At 38.7% G+C, this 24,700-nt stretch overlaps 1 protein-coding gene across 3 annotated transcripts in view; it reads right to left on the reverse strand.

Annotated features, from left to right (window-relative positions):
• LOC127585464 (RNA binding protein fox-1 homolog 2-like) overlaps window positions 1–24,700 on the reverse strand; it is a 240,821-nt gene that overhangs the window by 130,494 nt on the left and 85,627 nt on the right. For 2 of the 3 annotated variants that reach the window (XM_052042932.1, XM_052042928.1), the window contains exon 2: window positions 21,894–21,941. The exons of the other annotated variant lie outside the window; for it this stretch is intronic. In XM_052042932.1, the coding sequence (XP_051898892.1) occupies window positions 21,894–21,941 (48 nt within the window). The remainder of the gene's footprint in view (window positions 1–21,893; window positions 21,942–24,700) is intronic. 3 annotated transcript variants of the gene reach the window in all.

Genomic DNA, 24,700 nt, shown 5'->3' on the forward strand with positions numbered 1-24,700 from the left:
CTACTGGTTGCTATATTCTAAATAGGATATAAAGGGACTGAGAAGGTACAGAGAAGATTTACAAGGATGACACCAAAAATGCAAGGGTATGCAAATCAGAAAAGGATGAATAAACTGCATCTTTATACTTTTCTGAGAAACTTTAGGAGTGACCTAATTGAAACCTTTAAAATATTCATTTTATAAGAGGGAAATAAAAAGAGACTGCTGTTTCCATTTGTGAGAAAGATCATAATTAGACTTGTACAAGTCACCAAGTACTGTAATCCAATAGGGAGTTCAGAAAAAAAACTTCTTCACCCAGACAGTGGAATTTAGTACCATTGGGAATGGTTGAAGTACATTTAAATGAAACAAGCACACGAAGAAGAAAGGAACAGATGGTTATACTGACAGATTTAGATGAAGCAAAATGGGAGGAGGCTCAAGTAGAGATCAGGACCTGTATGTTCCTCCAGATTCTAGCATTTGCAGTCTCGTGTCTCCATCAGTCCCCAAGAGTTCATAAGGAGAACTGGAAGCAACTTTGCCATACGAGGGAGACAACTTATTAGCATGACTTGCACCAAATATGTCCTTTTATAACTATGATTGAAATCTCCTCTCCGAACTGAGATTGTCCAATTCTTCCCACAAAAATATATAGATAACTGGGCAACATAAATGAAGATCACGAGGGATGTTTCTGTCTGCTTGACATCTCTTAAGACTTAGTTGAACTACAGAATGTACACTCATATTAAATCCAAAAAGCATGCATTCACCCATAACATTCAACCTTTAACAGCTGGAGGATTCAAGCAAAGCATCTAAGCTGAAACTCCCAGTGAAATACTGACAGAACAATTCACCACCATGTTTTCTTTGGGGTGAAAATTTATACTGAGGATTCACCTGTTCTCCCACACCAAGGTCACAAAGAAAGAAAAACAGAAAATGTTGGAGATACTCAGCAGGTTAAACAGCATCTGTTGAGAGAGAAACAGAATTATTGCTCCAAATTAATGTTATCAGAACATTCTTACAAGGACTAATGAAAGATCAACCTGAAACTTTAACATGATCTCTCTCTCCACAGATGCTGTTGACCTGCTCTAACATCTGCAGTTTGCTTTTCAATCACTAAAATAGCTAATCTAGTTACCAGCCTATCCCTGTTTGAGAGATCCTGACACATGCAAATTGGCTGCAGCACTTCATATATTACAAGTTTACATCAGTGACCACACTACAAAGGTACCTGGACAGATGGAGCAGAATACGGGTAAGAGAGAGTTTATTCATTTTGGTATGAAGAATAAAAACACTTATAAATGGCAAAAAAAAACTGATAAACAATGGTGTCCTTGCAGACAAAAAACATGAAGTTAACATGCAGGTACAGATCCTCGCTGGGTTATGAATGCCTCACTTATAGATACCCTATACATATAAACAAGTGTTTAGGAAACCAGGCAGGATGGATTTGCTGGCTGCTGCAAGGGCTGCAGACATCCGCCGGGTAGAAACGAGGCATTTCTGTGCGCTTTCTCCTTCTCCTCCTCTCCCTACCCCCACTTCCTGGAGCCACAACAATCGAGTTGGGAGCACTGAGTAGACGCACTCAGTCACTCATTGAATCAATAAGGCCAACTGGCGGCCGCTCTTCCTGGGCCGGCTCACTCTCCCATCACAGCTGTTGATCCTCTCCCACATACTGTTTTTGTACATTTCCCACTTACAAGCAGTTCAGGTTATGACCAGTTCTCAGGAATAGAACCTTGTCTTAACCTGGGGACTGCCTCTACAAGAAGAAATTTTGAAGGTAAAAGGTATATTGGCCTTACTGAGTGGAGAATGGAGTACAAGAAATAGTTAGGCTTAATTGGCACAATCTCCTCTTGTTTTCTGCGAGAATAAGAAAATCCTCAGAAGCTTGATAGGCTAAATGTTGCCTTCTCAGGCTGGAGAGTCTAGAACGAGGGGAAACATCTCAGGCAAAAAGGACACTCACTTAGGCCAAGATAAAAATAAGTTTCTTCAGAGGACCATGATTCTTTGAAACTTCTAACCCACAGGGCTGTTAGTGCTCAATTTGAGAGTAAATTCAAAACCGAGATTGATAGACTTTTGGATTTTAAGGGACTCAAAGGACATAGAGCTCAGGTGGGAATATGTACCTGAGCTCAAGGTTCATCTTTGATTTTACTGATGATGGGGAAGCCTGGGATTTGTCCAAGTTACCTGTGAAAATTCCTGTAATATAATATTATCTTGATTCCATATGCTCTATATAAATGCAATTTTTCTTTAATTTTGGACTACACCTGAAATTAATGTTTCTGTTGCAATTAATTTAAAATCTCCAAATTAAATCCCAAATTTTAAAAGAAAAATCTACAAATTTGTTAGTTCACTAGAACAGAAAAATATTGCTATTAAGTTTTGAAATTCTTTTCATTGTCAAAGGAAACAAGATAAATAATTAAAAATGATTTATTTTACCAAGTAGGAGTTCTATAATTGCCCTGAAGCAGGGCCTCGACCAAAACTGTCAACCATCCCTCTGCCTCTACAAATGCTGCCTGACCTGCTGAGTTCCTCCAGCAGTTTGCCTTTTGATCCAGATTACAGCATCTGCAGTCTCGTGTGTCTCCATAATTGGGCAATTTACTTAAAGAAAAAAAATAATGTGGTTTGCAAACACAGAGGGTGATCTTAAAGGGTAAATGCTTTTGGAGCAAAGGGGTTGGTGGAGGCAAGAATATGAAGATGTGGAGAGACGGACAATTAAGGAAGGCATGCAGTCCGTGTAGTGCAAACAAAATGCCATCGACTTCCTTTGAAATCAACCTCCACCATTAACACTTCTAATATTTCCCCACTCAGATTCTTGCTACACCACCACTTTTTGTACCGTCAGTGTGTTTTCACTTTCATATTTTCAGAGCATTTCAGGGTAATTTATCTGCTTCTTAAATTTAACAGAAGGTAAGAAACGCGTGGAGTGCACACTTTTCCATTTACATGTCAGTGAACCAATATACACACATACAAGTTGAGAGGAGGAATAAGCCACTCAGTCCTCTGAGCTATTCAGTGAATTACAACTGATAGGACTGTATCCGCTCAGTGTTTCTGCCCAAACCCGGTAATCTTTGACCTCCCTTTGCCTTAAAATAAATATTCAAAAACTCTGCCTCAATCCTTTAAAGAGTTACAAAGACTCATGACAGAAAAACTGCCTCATTTCTGCCCTAAATGGGCTATCCTTATTTTTAATAGAGATCCCCAAGTCCTAGATACCCCTATAGGAGGATTTTCTTACCACTGTTTTTAATTATTTTAATCTTTTTACTTCTTGATCTACATCCTCCTGAAATTATATAGTCCCCACCAGGAACGCAATACAGCACAACAAAATGTCAGTTCACACCAATTACCAGCTAGTCACTGGAGTTAAAACTCTCGTCTTAGGTAGTCCATAGAGAAACTAGGATAACTCGTTTCCACTTCAAGTCTGAGAGTGCGAAGTTCACTGATGAAACAGATATGGAAACTGCAGACCCTTCAGTAGATGGGGCAGGTGGTACCTGACAGGGCCGGCAAGTGGGTAGCTTGTGAGGTGGTGCACTTCTTCAGTTGTTTCCACTGAGCTGCTGTGTCTCTCCAATACCATCTCAAATGCTCCTTCTCCAATTCTGAGTGGTCAAAGGCCATGGATTACCAGGAGTCAACGGGGATGCTGCAATTCTTTAAGGAGGCTTTGAGCACACCATTAAATCTGAACATCTGGCAATCACCCCCTAACTGCTCCACCATGGGAAATTTTGCACAGTGGTATCTTTTCAGTGCCTTGTGGTGCCTATTGTAGGTAGTCCAGGTTTCAGAAATATACAGGAGGGCAGGGAATCACTGCTGCCAAATACACCATGAAGTTGTTCAAGGTTTGAGTCTTGATCTTCAAACAGCCTCTTCCTCAATGAACCAAAAGCTGTGCTCACATATTGAAGGCAATGGTGAAGGAGATGTGGCCACAGAGATATGAGAAGTGGTCCACATTTGTAAATAGGTGGAGTAAGCTCCTTGGCCTGTCAAGCCTACCCCACCATTTAATATGATCATACCTGATCTGCCCCAGGCCTCGATTGCTCTTCTATGCCAATTCCACATACCCCTCAATTCTCCAACCTTTCAAAAATTTATCTACCTCTGGTAAATAATTTAACTAGTCCATGTCCGCTAGTAATCATAAAATCACTGCACTGATGATGTATTCTTTACTCTGTCAGCCAGATTCCTAATGATCATTTACCTCCTACAAACATTTTTTAACCAGATTAATTACTTTGGAACCTATGTATAATTATATACATTCACAACTTTCATGGCCAATGTCATAGACATCACTTCTGTATTTTTGCTGTAAATAGATTCTATCCTCTACCATAAAGGCCAGAAAAAGGCTCAGGTTCAATCCCTGGTCAGTGCTGAATTAGCCAACCTCGGGCAAAGAGACATCGAAGTTCAATATTCATAGTTATTGAGGGAAAGGGCAAAAAGATCAGGGTTCATGTTTCTAATTATTATCTAGAAATCATTAATGGAAGCTCTTGTGTGTGAATATTAGATGAGAGCACAATGTGACTTTAATATATGGGCCACGAAACATTATCCATACATACAACAAAGGCTTGATAACTGGAGAGCAGTATTCAAAGCTAAGCAAGTATTTAGGAAAATCTTGAATTTTGGAAACAAAGTTGTGAAACACAGACTGTCATTAAGTAGAGAATAAAGGAAGAACATTACTGTACAACAGATTTATACCTACATTAGTATAGAGCTGATTTATTTGTAAATGCAAGGCATTCAAATTAAATGTATACAATATATTTTTATTAAAGAATCTTTCATTCATAAGATGGTACTGCTGCTAAAATTTATGTGATAAGACTTAATTTACCAAGAAAATCTGCAGGAAGTATTTGCTAAATAGCCCAATTATTTGGGCTATAGAAGGTTACATACATTATATTATAGAACTGATTACTGTTACAGTTCCGTGCTACCAGAATCTAATCCCAGTGATGCAGAAACTGCGCCACATTAACGATAATTTAACTGGTCCATGTCTGCCAGTAATCATAAAATCACTGCACTGATGCAGTCTGTATTTTTTTTACTCTGTCAGCCAACATCCAAACGGTCATAACCACATCCAACTCCAACAAACCTTTTTAATAAGATTATTTGCCACAGCCTCCCGTTATTTCTGTTAGTGCCAGTTGCATACAGCAGCAGCAACACTCTCTTGCTTGCTGATGATCAAGTTACATTTATTGATGGCAAAGTTGCAATGTAATTGAAACCTTGGAGGTAGGTGCTCATAAATAAAAACATTCGCTAGGACTGGCTCATCTGCTCTATAGCCCCTAATGCTATCGTTGCATCTGTGGACCTTGCCCACTCTCCTTCTCCTCCCATTTTCCTCCACTCTCAGAGCAGACTGGAGTCCTTTTACCTCTTCCTGAAGTCAATTAGAGAGCAGATGGTTTGAATTCTATATTTAGAAACTGACCCATCTCCAAGCAGCTCACAAAGCTGAAAACAATTAATGCAGTTGTAGCGTTCAGTGACTTATGAGTGATTTAATTACTCGGTATACTCTATATGGTGCTGTGAACATAGATTGGTACACAGTTCAGCAGAGCAAATAACATTATTTGCTCCTCTACCTAAATCGCTTGTTCTTATCTAGGTGATAGATTAATGAAGAAATGCAACACTTCAGGCACTCAGAATTCACATCAAATATGCCTTCCATCAGGGATAATGGTCAGTATTCTTTATTACACCTAAAGTGAAATCTGGTCATTTTACGTAACCAAACATTCGCAGGTTTCTCTTGTGCCAAAAAAAAAGGGTTTTTTTGAGGTACTATCTGCATATCTAGACTAAGATTATCCAAACAACCCAACAGGTTCAACAAATGTTCACCAGAGAAGTAAAATTGCATATTTTCCTAGCTTGGACTCTTATGTTTGGAACCATTGCCATTCGGACACTGCAGTGCTGATGACATGTTCCGTCACTTGGCTGATGATTGAGGGGCAACTGACTGGGCAGTAAATGGCCAATTAGTCAGCCTGGTTTTGGTGAATAGGTGAACAGTGGGCATCAAAAGAAAAATGTGTAGAACATCAACCCAAGACCCAAATTCCAGAGGCGAGATGCGAATGAGTGCTCTTGACACCAACGTAGAATTTAACTGAATGTAGCATCAAGGAGCTCTCGTAAAACACTTTAATGGTCAAAGGAAGGTGGCTGCAGTTGTTATAGGTCAAATCATCTCAGCCCCTGGACACCATTGCAGGAGATCTTCAAGGCAGTCCTATGCCCAAACATCTTCAGCTGCTTTAATAACCTTCCCTGATTTACAATGTCTGAACTGGGGACATTTGCTGATGATTACATAATGCACATCTCCTCAGTAATTGAAGCAGACTATGGTCACATGCAGCAAGATCTAGAGAATATTTGGGCATGGGCTGATAAGCTGTAAGTAACGTTCATGCCACCAAACTGCCAGACAATGACCAACTCCAATAAGAGTGAGCCTGACTACCTACCCTTGACAAATTAACAGCAGTTTCACCACCAACACAGATGACTGTGGTTCCAAGTACCAAGAGATGCCATCTTTCAGTTGAGTCAAATAATAGATCTTTTTCTCTCAGCTTGACAAAAGATTCCGCAGCATTATTTTGAAGGTGGCAGTGGAGTTATCCTAATATCCTGACCAATACTTATCCTGCACTCAACCAATGATCTAGTCATTAGCACATTTGCTATTTGTGGGAGATTACTATGCACAAATTAGCTGCCATGTTATCTACATAAATGATTACACAAAGTGTACTTCTTTAACTGGAAGAAGCTATATAACTTTCTGAAAGGATCGTAACTAGCACTAATGCAGACATAAATGGCTCTGCTCCACATGATGTGCTGCTTACCAGCTATATTTTCACTGCTGGTCTAAGACTAGCATCAGAAACAGTCCAATAAATTGATCATTAAATGTGCCAACCTGGACTTTCTGCAGGTTGGCACATTAATGACCAATTTATTGAACTGCTTCTGATGTGCAGTGAAAATATAGTTGTTTCAACTAATAAAGCTGTTTCAACTAATATGAAGCATAGTTGAAAGGCTACCAGGGCGAAGTACCAGTTAATGACAGTCTGCTTAAAATCAGTCCAATTTCTTGCTCTGAAGGAAATGTTGGAGAATAATATAGAAGGCAGCACCAAAACTGACTATACTTAATTCAAGTTTCCTTAGTGATTAGAATTCAATATTAAGTTGACAAGTACTTAATTAGAAAATGTCTAAACATTGAGACTGGTGAGAACATGGTGCCTTAAATTAACAGTATGTCTCATTCATGATACGTTTCCCATTGAACTTGAAGAGCATATTTAGCAAGGTAAAATAAAACTGACTTTTTTTTTAGGGAACCAAGATTCAGTGCTAATGCTGATAAGCTACAAATGATCCCTATTGTATGAGACCTAATGCAGATCATGCATAACAGAGATTGTGCCAGAGGGACTGAATGAACCCTTGATTTAATTGGGAATTCAGAAGTAAGAATTTTCATTTGTCTATAGTTTTTTCCATTTGTTCCAAGGACACAAAACTTTATGGAAAATCGTAATAGTAAGAAACTCCCAAATGAAGAAATCCAAAATAATACCTTCCCTTTTTTTTTTGAAATAACATTCAGTAATTTCTGGCCCTCCCAGCACATCACAGAGCCATTGTATTGAAAAATAAAAGCTGCAGAAGCATTCACACCAAAATAATTCCACTATTAGTTGAAAACAAAAATTGCCATAGCAATTTTTCCAGATCAAGGAATGGAATTATTTAGTGCTCTTAAAACCCATGCCTGCCTTGACCTACTTACCATAGGCTACATTTCAGAACAAATCAAATTCAAGTCACACAAAGTCCATTTTTTTAAAAAAATCATGAATAAGAATTCTAAACCACTGAAATTGTACAAAGGCTTTGGTACATTTTTGAAATAAAAATACTTGTTTGCAAGCAGATAATCTGAATTTCTTTCGTTTAATTACAGACCTTTGTGGTCCATTGACCATTTAACTTTGAAGAAAATGTTAGGATTTACAGTAAAACTAAGCATTTTTTGATGCAGTTTTTTGGTACAAACCTTTGTCTCATGTCTTCCTCATAACTGCAGAATGTGTCATAGCTGACATTATCCTTCACCACTGTCCAAGTTGGATGGGACTAGACTTGCTTGATTCTATTCTTAGCTTTCCGGTGACTTCTGCTTCTGATCCCACCTTTGCAGCCTCTATAGTCTCCCTAGGAGTTTCAAATGTTCTACCCTCCTGCAAAATCACCTTAAAAAACAGGATCAGCCCCTACATTTCTTGATCTTTCCATAATCCAAATTGTCAGACTTTTGGCCAACATGCAATACAAGATGACTAAAATGTCCTCTAATTAAATACAAGGAATACCAAAGCACTATTCTTAGTTCACATAAAAACTCCGACCCAAAAGCAAAACACTGCGAGAAATCTGAAATAAAAATGCATAGTTTGTTGGAATTATTATCCGAGGAAATGGATAAAGTGTCAATGCTTCTGACCAATAATCTTTTATCATCAACTTGAAACATTAACTCTGTTTTTCTCCCCACAGATGTAGCTAGACGTGTCGTAGATTCATGCATTCTTTGATTGTAGTTAAAAGTATTATTCCCTGTTCAACAACTCCATCACTCTCCTTAGCAATTGTGCAAATGTTCACAACTTTGGGGTTCAATGCTACAATGAGCTATGGACCTCTTAACCATCCCATCAGTTGGACTACCTATTTCAAACATTGATGTCATTGTTGACTCTGCCCGTTTTGCTGCTGAAACTCCAATTGCCTTTATTATCTTTAGACCTGATTATGCCAATGCATATCTGGCTGGCCTCCCTTGTTCTATCCTCTGTAAACTTGAATTCAGCCAAAAGTCTGCTTTCCATATCATAACACACGTTAAGCCCTGCTCACTCATCATCTGTTCTTTCGGAACAATAGTGGCTCGCAATTACAGTCGTAAGTATGTAATTCTACATTACATTTCCTTACTACATAGAGGAAGACTATTCAGCTCATCAAGTCAATGCCAACTCTGAGAGCAATCCCATCAATCCCATTCCCAATTTACTTCCCTGTAACCTATTCTGTCTCCAAACACTCCCATGTTTTGCCTACCTCCCACTTACACTGGGAATCATTTACAGTAGCCAATTAACCAAACAACCAGTACATCTTTGCAAAGTGGGAGGAAACTGGAGCATCCAAGGGAAAACAATGCAATCACAGGGAGACTGTGAAAACTCACAATCCTTGCTTTCAAATACTTCCATGACCACACCAGTCCAAATGTATAATCCTATAAGGTACTTGAGCTCCTCCAAGTGTGGTGTTGACATCTGCAAATGTAATTGCCTCACCATTGGCAACTGTATGGGTTTAAAAGCACTGAAGTTCCCCTTTTCTCCACCCATAATGTGGTTTTCCATCTATTTCTCTTCCTTTAAGATGCTCCTCATAGACTACTTTTCATAAGTAGCTTGGACTCACCTGTTCTAGTGTCTTCTTTATGTGGCCCACAGTCATTTTTTCTGCTTGATAGTTTCTTGCCCACAAAGCATCTTGGCCTTTTTTTAAAAAATTAAGTTAAAGGTGCTATATAAATGGAAGTTACTGCTGTTATAGTGAAACAGAAGGATCTACTGACTGATACAAATGGAACAAAAACTGGAAGAAACATTTCAAACAGGGAGAATTTTAGGAAGGTTTTGGGTTCCCCAGAGTCCCCCCCCCACCCCCAAGTCCATATTTGTTGTGTCGGGGACATAACAACAAAAAATAGGTTGTGGTTCCCATTACTTATCTTTAAGGAAAAACTTAACTAATTCTTTAAGGAATCTACTCATTTATCTATTAAACTTGCACACAAGTAATGTATTTCCAATTTCCCAGGACAGATAAAAGACCACCTTTAAAGATCACTCTTTACCCAACAGAATTAAACCAAGTGACTCAGTGCAGGAAATATCCTTGTGTATAATGCTACAATTATATGCCCTAAAATAAACTCCAATAAGCTATTTGTATACTCTGCTGAAGTCAAATGACAAAAAGAAAAGTGCAGATGAAGGAGGCCATTAAGCATGTATCCTTACCTTTCTGGAGAAACCTTAAATCTCCCACAAAAGCATCTACAGCTTTGAAGAATTCAACTTTTGTCCCCTCTACCCTTCCTGTAACTGGACTCTAAGCACTAATCACCTTGTATATGAGATATGATTTTTGTTTCATATTCAGCTGGGCCTCTTATCTTCTCACACTGCAGCAATAATTTGAATCTATTCCAAATACCTCTCATAAAACTATGAAATAGTCCACCATTAGTCCACCTAAAGGTTAGAAGTTTAAGCTTTCTTTAATATCCACAGATCGTTGATGGTATGCTCTCCGCTGCTTCTAAGTCTTGGACACCTCCTTTATGATTCGTATAAGGTTGGACAATGAATACAAGTACAGGATTTGGGATCTGAATAGTTTTCATCATGATGTGGCAGTTCCTACTATGATAGCTGGACAGCAATTAGCGTGATGGCTTTCAAAACTCAGAGACAAAAGCGAAATAATGCATCTGGTGGAAAGCTAAAATTGGAAAAGTTGCTGACCTGAAACATTACGTTTCTCTCAACGTAGCTGTGGTCTAACCTGGTTATCGTTAGCATTTTACGTTTTTATTTATATCTAAAACTAGGGGTTTTCTAGGAAATGCTGCAATATCATTATATGCCACCACCTCAACTACACATCAAGATATTTTGCTTTTTTTTTGGTTTCTTTACAATCAAAGCAAAACCATCTGGCAAAGCCCTCACCATCTTTCTAAAATGATTAATCCCTAGAATGTGCAAGAGCAAGGCTCACATAATCATTTTTGTTCTTACTCTTGTAAGAAAGGACTGCTCTCATCAACAACTCTTGTACCAACAGCTGTTAATATGTGGGGACTCAGTCTCGAGCTCAGGTCCCATCCTTGTTGTTCAAACTCTGTGAAACTATAACTCTTCATATTTTGAAAAGTAAAGATGTTTCATTTATGTAAATTCAATTGGCAAATAATTACGCAATCATTCTGTAGAAAGGCTTAAAAGGGAGAGTGTTTACTAAGAACTCAAATATTTTCCAGATTTTGCCGTTTTCGGGTGGAGCTTCATTGAATTTTTGCCCTTGAAGACATTTAGATAAGATTTTAAATGAGTTCCTCTTCCAAAACCTGAGTGCAGTTTTAAATATAAAACTGTTAAAGTAATGATATACAATTACCATGAATCATGTTTCTTAAGTGGTTACACACCCAACAGAAGATACAGAAATAGACAACTGTGCAATGGCTGAGGTTTCCCCAAGGGGTTCTTCCTCTCCAAGGACTCTGGCAAGACGAATTTAAAAAAAACAAGTAGTTGAATGTAATGAAAGCACAAAACATTCAGAACTGATGTAATGAGATCACAAACTGAAAACAATTCCTGTTCATTCGAAAACTGGTGCAGTGGGGGTTCAACATGGAAAGTAACAGGCAAAATGAAGAGCCTCATCATTTTGGAGAATTGCAGATGTCATGATGTTTTGAGAATAACACTGTAATGCTATCTTTTGGAAACCTGTTGTGCGAAAATGAAAACAAGAGGGTTGAGTGACTTAGGAATTCTCTTCCCCCAAGGGTGATAGAAGCATAATGTTCTTAAGGCAGAGGTATACTGTACATACTTAATAAGCTAGGCGGGAGAGAGGTGATCAACAATGATCTTATTAAATGTACAGAGAAGGCTTAGAGTGGTCTAATCCTCCTCCTGATTCATATATGTGCATATTCCAACTCATTTACAATAACATATTGACTTAATTGCTTGTTGCACTTATGAAAAAATAAACAAGGAAATAGTATAGAAGCAAGGAAGTTATACAAAACATTTATAAAGCACTAGTTAAGCTTCAGATGATTTTCAGTTCTCGGCACCACACTAAGAATGTCAAGGTATTCAAAAGGGCACAGAAGAGTTTTACCAAAGTCAAACTGTTCCAATGGCAGGAAGTTCAGTATCCAGGAGACAGGTTTAAGGTGCTCAGTAAAAGTAACACAGACTTAGAGGAAGAATTTTTTTTTTAATTTTTGAAAACAAGATGTTGTGATTTGGAATATACTCCCTGAGAATGGTGGAAGCAAATTTATTTACAGTTAATGTTTATATAAAGCCTTTAAATTAGTGGAACATCCTAAGGCATTTCACAGAGGCATTATCAAACAAAATTTGACACTGTACAACTTAAGAAATATTAGGAAAGATGACTAAAAGTTTGGTCAAAGAGGTAAGCTTAAAGGAATATTTAAAAGGCAAAAAATGGTGGACGAGTGGAGAGACTTCGAACGAGAGAGAAAGACAGCCTTTAGCAGTTGACACCATAATTGAAAATGGAGATGATCATGGGTTGGCTCCATCTATTTGCTAACCTGGCTTTTCTCTGACCTGTTGGTGTTCTTGGACAAACACCCCAAAGATACTGAGTCCAAACAGATTACAATAAATCTAGTAACTTCAGAGCTGGTACCCTAAAATGCATCCACAAAAGCTACTCAACTATTATTTAAAAAAATCAAGAGTCACTGATGTTCTTGGGGAAAGGGTCATTATCTGATCTGCCCTGCAAATAACTCTAATTGCATGAATATCCATATCTCAACGCCCTTTGGTTAATCAAGGAGTAGCCTTGCCAGGTGTGTAGGAAATATTAACAAACACTTTTAAATCTCATTTAGTAGCTTTGCACAAGAACTGCAGGACTGAATGTAATCCTGCCCAATGCAAGCTGATGCATTTTGGGAGGTCTAAGGATAAGACATGCTCCATGAATGGCAGAGGCCTCAGGAGTACTGAGGAACAGAGGGACTTTGGTATACAAGTCCGTAGATCCCCAAGGACAGCAGCAGAGGTAGATAAAGTGGTAAAGGTGCAAGGGATGATCCAGGGCATAAAGTATGGAGGTTATGATATAACTTTATAAAATTTTGGTTAGGCCACAGCTGGATTACTAAGGTGCAGTTCTGGTCGCCACACTAAAGGAAGCAAGTGAATGCACTAGAGAGGATGCAGAGGAGTTGTAACCAGGACATTGCCTGGGATGGAATATTTCAATTACATGAAAAGACTGCATAGAGAGGGTTTGTTTTCCTTGAAGCAGAGGAGGCTGAAAGGGGACTTGATACAAGTGGACAGAAATATGAGGGGCATAGAGAGGGTGGATAGTGTGAGAAACTTTTCCTTATAATGGAGACATCTGAAACCAGAAGCTATTAGTTTAAGGTGAGGATTAGAAGGGATTCGAGGCAAGTTTTTTTTTAACCTAGTGGGTGGTTGCATTCTGGAACCCACTGCCTGAGGTGGTGGTAGAGACAGGTACTTGCACATTTAAAACATATGTGGATTAGTACTTGAATGACCAAGGTATGAGGTGAGTTGCAGAGATTAGGAAATCATTGGCCACATCCTCTGTTATCAAATCTATTTTATCAGTAGTCAGATAGATCCACGTCAAGACTTCATTGTTGGCAGTAGAGTAAACCTCCAAAAATCCAGTGTCTGATTGTTTGGAAAACCCATAGTTTGGCATTTGGTTTCCTCATTCATCTGCAATGTGTGCCATGGTCAGAATTGAGAGTGGGGTCGGGCTGAGGGCCGAGTGCAGGGCCAGAGCCAGGATCCACACTGTGAACCTGATACACAGCTGCAGCTGCAGTTGGGAACGTCAGGTGTCAGGAATGTGGGTAGGTTTGTGGCTGGTGCCAGGAACTGGAGTGCTTATACAATTCAGCTTGTTTTGATATATTGAAATATACGAACCGAAATTCACCGAGTTCTATTTCCCACTCCCTTTAAATTTTTTGGGTTCACTGAAAAATTTATTATTCAATTGCGTAACATGTGAAAAAGAAGTGAAATAAAGAAGTGTATTATGGTATCGATAAGAGTAATATCCAAGACTCCAGCACATGTGCTAGCCTGGCACCAAGTCCCAAGAACGGATAGATAAGTGTTTTGCTGTAACCTTTTTACACTGCTTTGGCTCAGTCTCTGTTAGCACAAGAGCCAACAGCAATCCAAACATGGAAGCCACCCATTGCTACAAGTGTGGCTGCTCATCAAATTCCCTTCCTTGAAGGAAGGGTTGCTTCTTAACTATCTTGCTAATTCTTTTCCTATCACGTTTGTCATCCCCAACCTCCAGCATAGCTCAGTTACCTTATCCTAATTATCTTGGTATGTTGCTAGATATTAGAATATTACTAGGACTGAAGGGTTATATTGTGAAGATCCTTAAATAATTAGGACTACTGCTTTCGAGTTATGTTGGCTTCAGGATGAGTTTAGCAGCTTTCAAGCTAAGAAAATTGTTATTGTAAAGCAAAAGACAAACAGAAAATAATCACCACAATGAGATCAGAAATATATCCTTTGCAAATTTATGGAATTTTGCTATTGTCTAATAACTGAAGTAGAATCCCCATGTTGTTTAATAAGTTAAACAGTTGCCTGAAACAGGCGATTATTAAAAGAAATAAAGGGTGAACAGAAAGCACTGATTTAGATTTTTTGGACACAGAAATATTCAGTCATAGACACACATCACAGAAACAGCCCCTTCAGTCCACTGAGCCCACAACAACCATTAACCACCTTGTTACAATAATCCTGCATTAATCCCATTTTTTATTCTTCCCACATTCTCATTGACTATCCAGAGATTTTATCACTCAACTTCACATTAGGGGCCAATTAACCTAACAACCCACACACTTTTGGGATGTGGGTGGAAACTGGAGCACTAAACATTCAAACTCCACACAGACAGCACCAAAAGTCAGGAAAGAAGCTGGGTCTCTGACAATAAAGCAGTGGCTCTACTATCTGCACCATATATGGTAAGGGGTAACCCATGTGGTCACATGGATGATCTCTAGCTCTTTCACTTTATTCATATATGTATTGTATAATACACACACACAGATATATATGTGTGTGTATTATACAATACACATATGAATAAAGTGAAAGAGAGCAAGAGATCATCCTTGTGACCACATGGGTTACCCCCCTCCTCCCAAAGACATGCAATATTGTAACTGGTTGCTTTATGAACATTGCCAAAGGGCCTGTTTCCATGCTGTCCAACTCCATCTACATTTCAGGGGATAGATTGCTGACTAAAATCCATCACAAGTCCAGCATTCATAACTACTCATTCATACCCTGCTCTCTGTAAGGACTCCAGTCCATTCTCCAGTTTGTCCAACTCCAGTGGATCTGCACTGATGACATGACTTCCTCAAGTGGTTTCCTATTGAATCCTTGAGTATGGTTCCCCTCCACCAGAGATGACTGAGCTCTCAAATGTGTCTCTGCATTTCCCACATTTCTGCTGTCACCTCCTCTTCTCCCACACAGAACAAAGACAGGTTCACCTTGTCCTCACCTTTCACATTCAATGGATCAACCTCATTAATTACCACTACCTTCAACATGTTGCTGCTAATAGACTCATCTTCCCCTCACCATTCGGAATGGACAATTCCCTCCATGGCATTCTGATTCATTCCTTTGTCTCCACCAACACACACCTTCTCATGCAACAGCAGGAGATGCAACAACTACCTCTTACCTCTCCCCTTCCAACCCTCCAACTCGAGCAGTGATTCACTTGTATTTTCAACTTAGTGTACTGTATTTGACAGTCACAAAGTGGTCTCCCCTACATTGGAAAAAACAAATGCAAGAGGGGATCATGTTGCAGAACGCTTCTGCTCAGACCACAAGTGTTGAACCTGAACTTTCTGTAACCTATCACATTCCTTCTCCAACCTACTCTGACCTCTATCTTTGGCTTCATTCACTGTTGGAAAAAAAATAGCACAGCACAAGCTCAAAGAACCACATCTCACTTTCCAATCAGGCATATTCAGGATTTAATTCAATAACTTCAAATGACTGGAATTTCCAATCTGCATCAGAATTGAGAAGTTCCAATGAACAATCAGCCTAAAATGATCATTGTTTCTCTTTTCACAGATACTGTCTCAACTGAGGATTATTTTATTTCAGATCTCAAGCATCTGCAGCTTTGCACTTTAAAGTTGGTGCTTAACATCCAGACAATTCAATAATCCCCAAGCACATTTTGATCCTTCACCTCTTCCTCCCCCACCCCACCGCCCAGTTTCTTTCCACATACCCTTTCTAATTTTGAATGTCAATATAATGGTTGATGCAGAAACTAGCCCAGGACATGAATTCCTATTACTTCATTACACAAAAGTTTCTCTTACTCTGCACGAAATTTATTGTATTTAATCTAATTTCTTTGGACAAGTTAAGCAGTGCAAATAGCATTCTGTTCAAAATCACAAATGGATGGAACAAATCTATTATACAACCTAGTAATCTGACTACTAGCAAATGAGAATATATGGCTATCTGTTCTATCATCCAAGTTGCTTATGAACAGTTGGCAGCCTCAATACATCTTACAAGGACACCATTAATCACATTGTGCCAACTCAAGTACCTTCTTATTCTGTCTGCTCTGCCTCATGCCACTCAGCCAACTTCTTAAACCAAATCAATGTCTTCAATTCCAATGTTTCCAACTTCAGCAGAACAGTTTAAGAGCTTTATCAAAAGCCTTCTGGAAATCCATATGAACAATGAACATGGAAATTCCCTTTCAAATAATTTTCTTACCCTCTTCAAAAATTCAAATCATTTCATCAGGCATCAACACTAGCTCTTCCTGACCAAATGAAAATCTGCAAGCTGTTCGGTGACTGTATCCTTGATTATAATTTCCTGGTCACAGATGTTCAACTAACTGGTCAATAATTTACAGGCTTCCCTTTCACCATTTAAAATGTACAGTACCATGTGCAAATGGTATATGATAAATAGAAGACATTTAAAAGTACCAACTGTGCAGGAAGGCAAAGCAGACCAGTCAGGTCATTCTTAGCAGATTGCACAATGAATTACTACATAGGAACAGACTATTCAGTCTAATTGGTCGATGTTTAATAGGAGCCTCCTCCATCCAACTTCATCTAACTCATTGACATATCCTTCTGCGACTTTGTCCCTCATGCACTTATCTAGCTTCCCCTTAAATACTTTGTCATCTGCCTCAACCCGCACATTTGTCTCTCTCTTCTTCTGGGCATAACACACTAAAAGAGAAATCATTCAATCCTTCAAGCATCTTTTGTCAGTTGATAAGATAGAAGCTGATCTTCTACTTCAACTCTACTTCCCCATGTCCACGTCTCTAGATTCTTTTTGGCATCCAAATACCCATCAATCTCAGTCTTCCATATATTCAACTGAGAATTCAGAAACTTCTGAAGTAATGATTTCAAACAGCCTTAACTCTGAGCGAAGAAATTTTTCCACCATTTTAAAATGTCACATCCTTCATTAACAGTGTATTTTGTTTGCAGTGCACAGCAGTAATGAGATGAACAACAATGGGTCATGACTTTGTCGTTAATACTTCCTGAACTCTCAAGTTCTATTATCTTGAAGGACAAGGAAACCAAAGGCACACGTGAACACCATTACCTCCAAGGGACACATCTTCCTTTCTTGGCAACATATTGTCATTTCTTCATTGTCGCTAGGTCAAAATTCTGGAATACCCTTCACTACCACTGAAAGTAATGTGGGAGCACATTCACCACACTGACTGCAGCAGTTCAAGCTCACATTTTACAGGGGAAAATTAGTGGTGGGAAAGATATGTCTTCCCATCAACAGCCATGTCTCATGTCAGAAAAAAAAATTCCATTTGGTAGCAACTTGCATATTCTAACCCCCCCCCCCATAACATAATTTCTCTGAAATACTTATCCCATTTATATTTAAATACTTATCCCATTAGTACACAAGTGGAAATATCTGCCGGGTGTGCATGCTACCACGCCCCTTCACAATTTGAAAGGTGTCTATCCTCTGGGTTTTCTCTTTTCCTAAAGAATATTTTGTAATGTTAGACAGAATAACATAACTATTCCAATCAGAACTTTACACTTACCATTGCTAGAGAATTCCAATATCAAGATAACACAAAGCAAGCAGAGGCTGACTGGTAGGATTGCCTGACAATCAAGATACTAAAGGATTAAATCTAGTAATACCAATTATTCACTCCTAAACTGACATTCAGTATAAATGCCAGTCGGGTGCACAGGCGACTTCCTATCTGACCTATAACAATGCAAATCAGACTACAAAAGAGCAAGATGTCAGGGTGCTGCAGCCTGATTGCTGGTGCAATGATTTTAATGCAATTAGACACATTAACTAACTCAACATGTTTGCATGCAATTATTCAAATTAGGATTGGGACTGAGAGACCCGAGGTTTATCTTGACCTTGGAACATCACAATTTTATCTGTCAGCGTCAACATGTGTTAGGCAGTATGCATATTTGACATCAAGAAACTTCATCTGAATCTCCAGAGGTTTTATTAGAGTCAATATTGCATGCCACAGCTTGTTCCTGTTTAAGAGCTTAGAATTGGGGACTGGTTTTAAAATGGTATGTAACACAGTACTGGCTACTGGACAGTAGGAACAAACAAATTTGAGCAGTGGTTCATTTCCACCAACCAATTTTTCCATTATAAAAGCAGGAGGCTCCTTCTCAACTTTGTATTTAGACATGTGCATAGACAGAATGGCAAGGCATGTGTGGAAAACAACTATACCCCACTTTCAAGAAAATTGCATTCCTAAGTAATGATCCGGATTCTTGATGATTGAACTGCAAAATGAAGCAATTTCCATTCATTTCGTCTCTCATGGCTCACTTGTAAATCTGCATTCTGTGAATCTAATTATCTGCCAAACCAGATAACTGAGAGCATTCCCCATTCCCTAGCTACAGTTTCCACCATAAACCAAGCTTGCTTTCCCTACCCCTTTGGCCAAATGGATGGTGAAAGATAATTGATAGAGTTGTATTTAAGGTCACATTTTTCAAACTCCCTCAAATTAACACCTTCATTCAAACATTGCATTAAACGCTAATTTAAAATTAGCCTCATATTATAAGCACCTAAACTGCCACAGGAGGTGGGAGGCAGAAACTGCACCAGAGAGAGAGGGGGGGCTACAGTGCCCATACCAGAGGGAGGGACGTTACAGTATCTCATCACAGCTTTGGTCCAACATAGACTGAAGAGCTGAATTTCAGAGTCTAGGTGAAAGTGACTGCCCGTGACATTAAAGCAGTATTTAACCAAGTATGGCATAAAAGCATCCTGATAAAACTAAAATCAATGGGCAAAGGGATAACACTCATGTGGTTGGAGTCATACTTCCCATAAATGAAGATGGATGTGGTTTCTGGAGGTTAATCGTCAAGCCTTGGCATATTACTGCAGAGATTCCTCAGGGCACAGTGTCCTAAGCTTAAATCATATTCAGCTGCTTCATCAATGACCTTCCTTCAACCATAAGGTCAGAACTGGGGATGTACACTGATGACTGCAAAATATCAGGTCTTTTGGCATCTTCTCAGCAAATGAAGCAGCCCATGCCTGCATGCAGGAAGACTTAGATAACACTAAGGCACGGGATAAGTGGCAAGAAATATATGTGCAATAAGTGCCAGGCAATGAGCATTCCCAACAGGAAAGTCTATACCACACAATGGCAGCACTGTGGTGTAGCTAGTAGAACAGTTGCCTCACAGCTCTTGCAGCCCAGGTTCAATCCTAACCTCCAGTGCTGTCTGAGGTGAGATTGCATATTCTTCCCGTGACTTTCCTCTGGCTGCTCCAGTTTCCCCCCACATCCCAAAGATGGGCAAGTTGTTAAGTTAAATGGCCACTGTAAAATTCCCAGAGTTCGCAGATAAGTGGTACTTGATAGGAACGTAGGGAGAATAAAATGGAATTAGTGTAAATGGGTACATGATGGATGGTGTCAAGTTGGTGGGCTAACGGGAGCGTTCCTATGTGGCAAGTCTCTATCTTGACATTCAATGGCATTATCATTGCTGATTTCACCACCATCAATATCCTGGCAGTCAACATAGATAAGAAACTCAAATGGCCTTGCCACACAAATACCACCGCTATAAGAGCAGCTGAGAGACTGGGCAAGTAACTCACCTCCTGATGCCCCTCATGACCTTTCACCATCAACAAGGCATTAGTCAAGAGCGTGATGGAATATTTTCCACTTACCTGGATGAGTGCAACACTAACAACTCTCAAGACGCTCAACATTGTAAAGGCCAAAGCAGCCTCCTTGACTGGCACTCCATCTATCATGTTAAATATTCATTCCCTCTAAAACGCAATGCCGTTACTTGCTCTGAGCACTGCAACAGCCCTTCCCAAACCCACGACATCTTCTACCAAGGAGGACAAGGGCAGGTTCGGAAGGGGTGATGCAGTATCAGTAAAAGGGTGACGCCGTTGTGGCAGGGAGGTGGGTGTCACCACCACCAAATTAGTTCACCATACCAAAGGAGTGAAATCTGAAATTTAATCCAAACTGAACAGATATAGAAATGGGGTGCAGTTGAAGTCGGAGGAAAATCACTAGTTGCACTTAAAGCTCAGCATATCCCTTTGGAAGTATTAACTGGAGATCCTATAACTGCAACAAAAACCTGTATTTATATAGCCTATTTCTTTACTTCAGGACATTTAAGTATGCTCACAGTCAATGCACATTTTGAAATAGAATCATTATTATAAAACGGCTGTAAACATGCACAACATCCCATAAAGGAGAAAAGAGGTAAATGAGCACAATGTAGCGATGCTTGATAGAAAACGTTTGGTCTCAGTCATGCCTAATCATGTGCTCAGCCATTGTTTGCATGTGTATTTCCAGCAGAGGTCATTGGATTAAGCCTACCAATGAGAATCTAAAACAACACGACCAAGTCCATTTGCAGTAGCCAGAATTAACAAGCTAACTCCATGGAGTGTGGATCTTCTTGATCTACTCACTAACTAAACTTGTCCACTTAAACAAATTGGACAAGGATTTCTAAAACAATATAAAAGGATAAGCAGGAAAGTGGGTTAAAGTTGGTTGTTTCAGTTAATAAAAACGCAGGTACAGTTGGTTAAATTCTGCCTTATTCTGACTGATACTTCCTGAGATTCTATGATTTCAATTTTGTTCATAACCCACAGGAACCTCAGTGGTCACAAAGTGCTTCACAATTTTGAATTGTGAAGCACTTTTGCTGGGCTCCTGTTTTTTTTAAATGCATTTCATAACAATCACCATTATGACTGGGAGATGAAATGTATTGAAGTTTCGAGTACTGATGTATCAAATCAAAAATTCTGGCAATAGATTCAAAATAGAAAATGTGGTCATTTTCTCAACAGTTTTACTACACAAATTACAAAACATCGTAGATTTTATTGGGGGAATGAAATAAATTAAACAGTGGTTCAAAAAGATTTTAAGGACCAATGGAGTTGATTGTGATCATTGATAAACCCTCTACAATTATCAGTTTGAAGATTTTATTTCCACCACTTTATAAGCAATAGATTCTAGGATATCATCAGCAAGGGCTGAAATGGGTTTTGGACCTAATGCAAGAGCTACCATGAAACTCTCTTAAATATGGCCTCCAACAGTGACATTAACGTGTGACACCAATAATTGCTGGCTTCTCAATTAAAGCTCCCTATAGAAACTATAAGCTTTCTTACCATGAGGTCAGTCCGCTCTGTGCAATCTTTGAACTCCAGTGCTGAATCCTAGGGAAAAGAACAGTACAACAGCTTCATACTCCACCAGACCGAATACTGTACCAAACATTTTATATAATCAAACATGCCAATTTAAGTTTTCTTGGCCAATTTCCTGATTTCATGAAGATGCTGATTCATGGCTCCATAAGCACCAGGTTCTCGCTACTTCCTTGTTCAAATGATATTGCTTCAAATATGAGAGTAGATTGAGGGCCAGCAGTCCATTACATAAATGTTTAGCATCTTAAAAATATACCTTTAAAAATACTTACGTATTCAAAAGCACTTCATTTTGTCAAGGGCTCATTTTTACAAAATAAAATGCCAGGTAAAATGCAAATTTTTGCTGGAAAATTAGTAATTTCCATAACAACGTTTAATTAAATAATAAATTTACATCTGTTAAAATTTTAATTTGAACAAACTACTTTGTCTTTTTCCTTGCAGATTGATATCAAAAGTCTTTAATGCTACTTAAAAAGCTGCCAGCTTCCAACTATGCAATAGTTGCTGCTAGAAATATGCAAGATTTTCAAAAAAGTATTCATTTAAATGTTGTAGAATCAGCTTAAGCAGGGAAGAATAATGGGATTTATACCAATTATTTGTGTTACAAATATCAACAAAGTAATTAACTTGCTTATTTTCATAGTTTTGACTTAATGCAAAAATGTGGGAAATTTATGTGTAAACTTGTCAAAAGTTTGTTGTGCCACCATTTTAACAACTCTAATCTTCCACTTTTACAAGGATTATTCCTCTCAGTGTTTTTTCATTAACTGCAGCATCTAGTGGTATAAACCATAACTACATTTTAGGCAATCACCGTAGAATGGCTGGACAGGTCTCAATCAGATCGGGTATATTTACAAGGAGAGCAAGCATATTTAAGCTGCTCAAAAATGAGACTTACTGAACTTGTGATCAGATTAGAACACTCAGTCCTTTGGTATAGATATGAGAACATTATTACAAAGCACCAGCATCCACTTCCATGCACCATTACCTCTGGTGCATATACCCTCTCTCCACTCAAGAGTGCAACATTGCAGCTACCCACCCTCCATCCACCTCCTCATCTACATGCAGTAAACTTGGTAACATTGAAAACCATGGCAGTTTTTCCACATATGCCAATGACATCTAGTTCTACTTCATCACCACCTTCCCTGGTCCTGCATTATTTAGCTGATTATCCAATATCCAATACCAGATGAGCAGAAATTTCCTTCAGATGAACACTAAATTATAAAATTTTAGAAAGATTAAAGGATTGAAAGTCAAATAGAAAAATCAGTAGAAGTCCAACCCCAAGTTGAAAACAGTGCTTGAAAGAAAATATATACTTTATGGAAGGAAAGAAGTAAATCTTACAGATACATGGATGCAAAAGCCTGGGTGATTTCTTGCACCATGCAAGATTTCATCATATTCCTAGAATTGATATATCATACCTCACTTCCACCTGTTTGATAGCTCCAATCACATGAACATCGGATGGATCAATCCCCACCCTGCAAATTGACTTCTATTCTTGATTGGCCCATCATTACTGATTTTGGAAAACTAAAAGCTCCAACAACTTAATTGCAAAATCATCTCCAGACATACCTCCAGCCCATACCCTTGATTTTGGATTCCTCATCTTCAATGGAATTTTCTCTCAAAGAAACTGCTTTTTCTCCTTTCTTCCTGCTTCCTCAACATTAACATTTCTGTGATCTCTTACCACCTTTCTAACACACTGCCACACTTTCAGTTCCTATTTAATGTTCAACACCCCTTCATCTAAAGTGTTCAACATTATTCTTTTATGCATGATGTAACAAATTAAGTAAGAAATTCATCTCAGAATAAGGGGTTGGTCATTCAGGAACAAGATGAGAAGGAATTTTTTCACTCAGGAAGTAGTTAATTTTTGGAATTCACTAAGAGGGCTGTGTCTGTTTAGCCACCAAGCATATAAAAAATGGAAATTAAGCAAAGAATATAGAGTTGGTGCAGGGAAGTAGTGCTGAGGTTAGAGATCAGACACAATCTTACTGAACAGCAGAGCAATCACAGGGAGCCAAATGGCCTATGATTTTTATAAAATGGCACACAATTAAGTATTTGCAGTAATAGTTCACCGAAGCAATATCCAAGATACTCTGTACTCTGAGCTGTTTCAGTCACTCTCCAGGCAAAAGCATATACTAAGAGAGGCAGTTTGTTAACCTAAGCTATAGATTTTAAGAATTTTTACTCTGTACTGTTACTGTTTACTCTGTACTGTTACTGTTTTTACCTGTACTACATCAACACACTTTGTACTAACTCAGTGTAACTGCACTGTGTAATGAATTGACCTGTACAATTGGTTTGTAAGACAAGCTTTTCACTGTACCTCGGTATAAGTGACAATAATAAATACCAATTAAGAATTTCACTTGTTATAAAGCAGGGGCAAGGTTTAACCCAAAATCAAATTCACCAAAGGCAGCATTCCCTGACAAAGGCCACAAAGCAAAACATATGAAGCCACTTTAGGATGAGATTAGAGAGGTCATTTGCACCTCTCTTATCAGTCTTTGAAATAAATATTGTGGGAAACTGGAATGGGAAACCTCAGGATGCCTTTTCCAATATTCCTTTAAAATATCAAATCTTAAGAGTTTTACCTTCCTAATCTCAATGAGGTACACTGCTCACTTGGGCTAATAGTTCATTGGAAAATGGAGCCAAGAATGGAAGAAACCTCATGTTATGCTGACTGATGATTACAA

Source organism: Pristis pectinata, chromosome 33, assembly GCF_009764475.1.
Source record: "Pristis pectinata isolate sPriPec2 chromosome 33, sPriPec2.1.pri, whole genome shotgun sequence".
NCBI lineage: Eukaryota > Metazoa > Chordata > Chondrichthyes > Rhinopristiformes > Pristidae > Pristis > Pristis pectinata.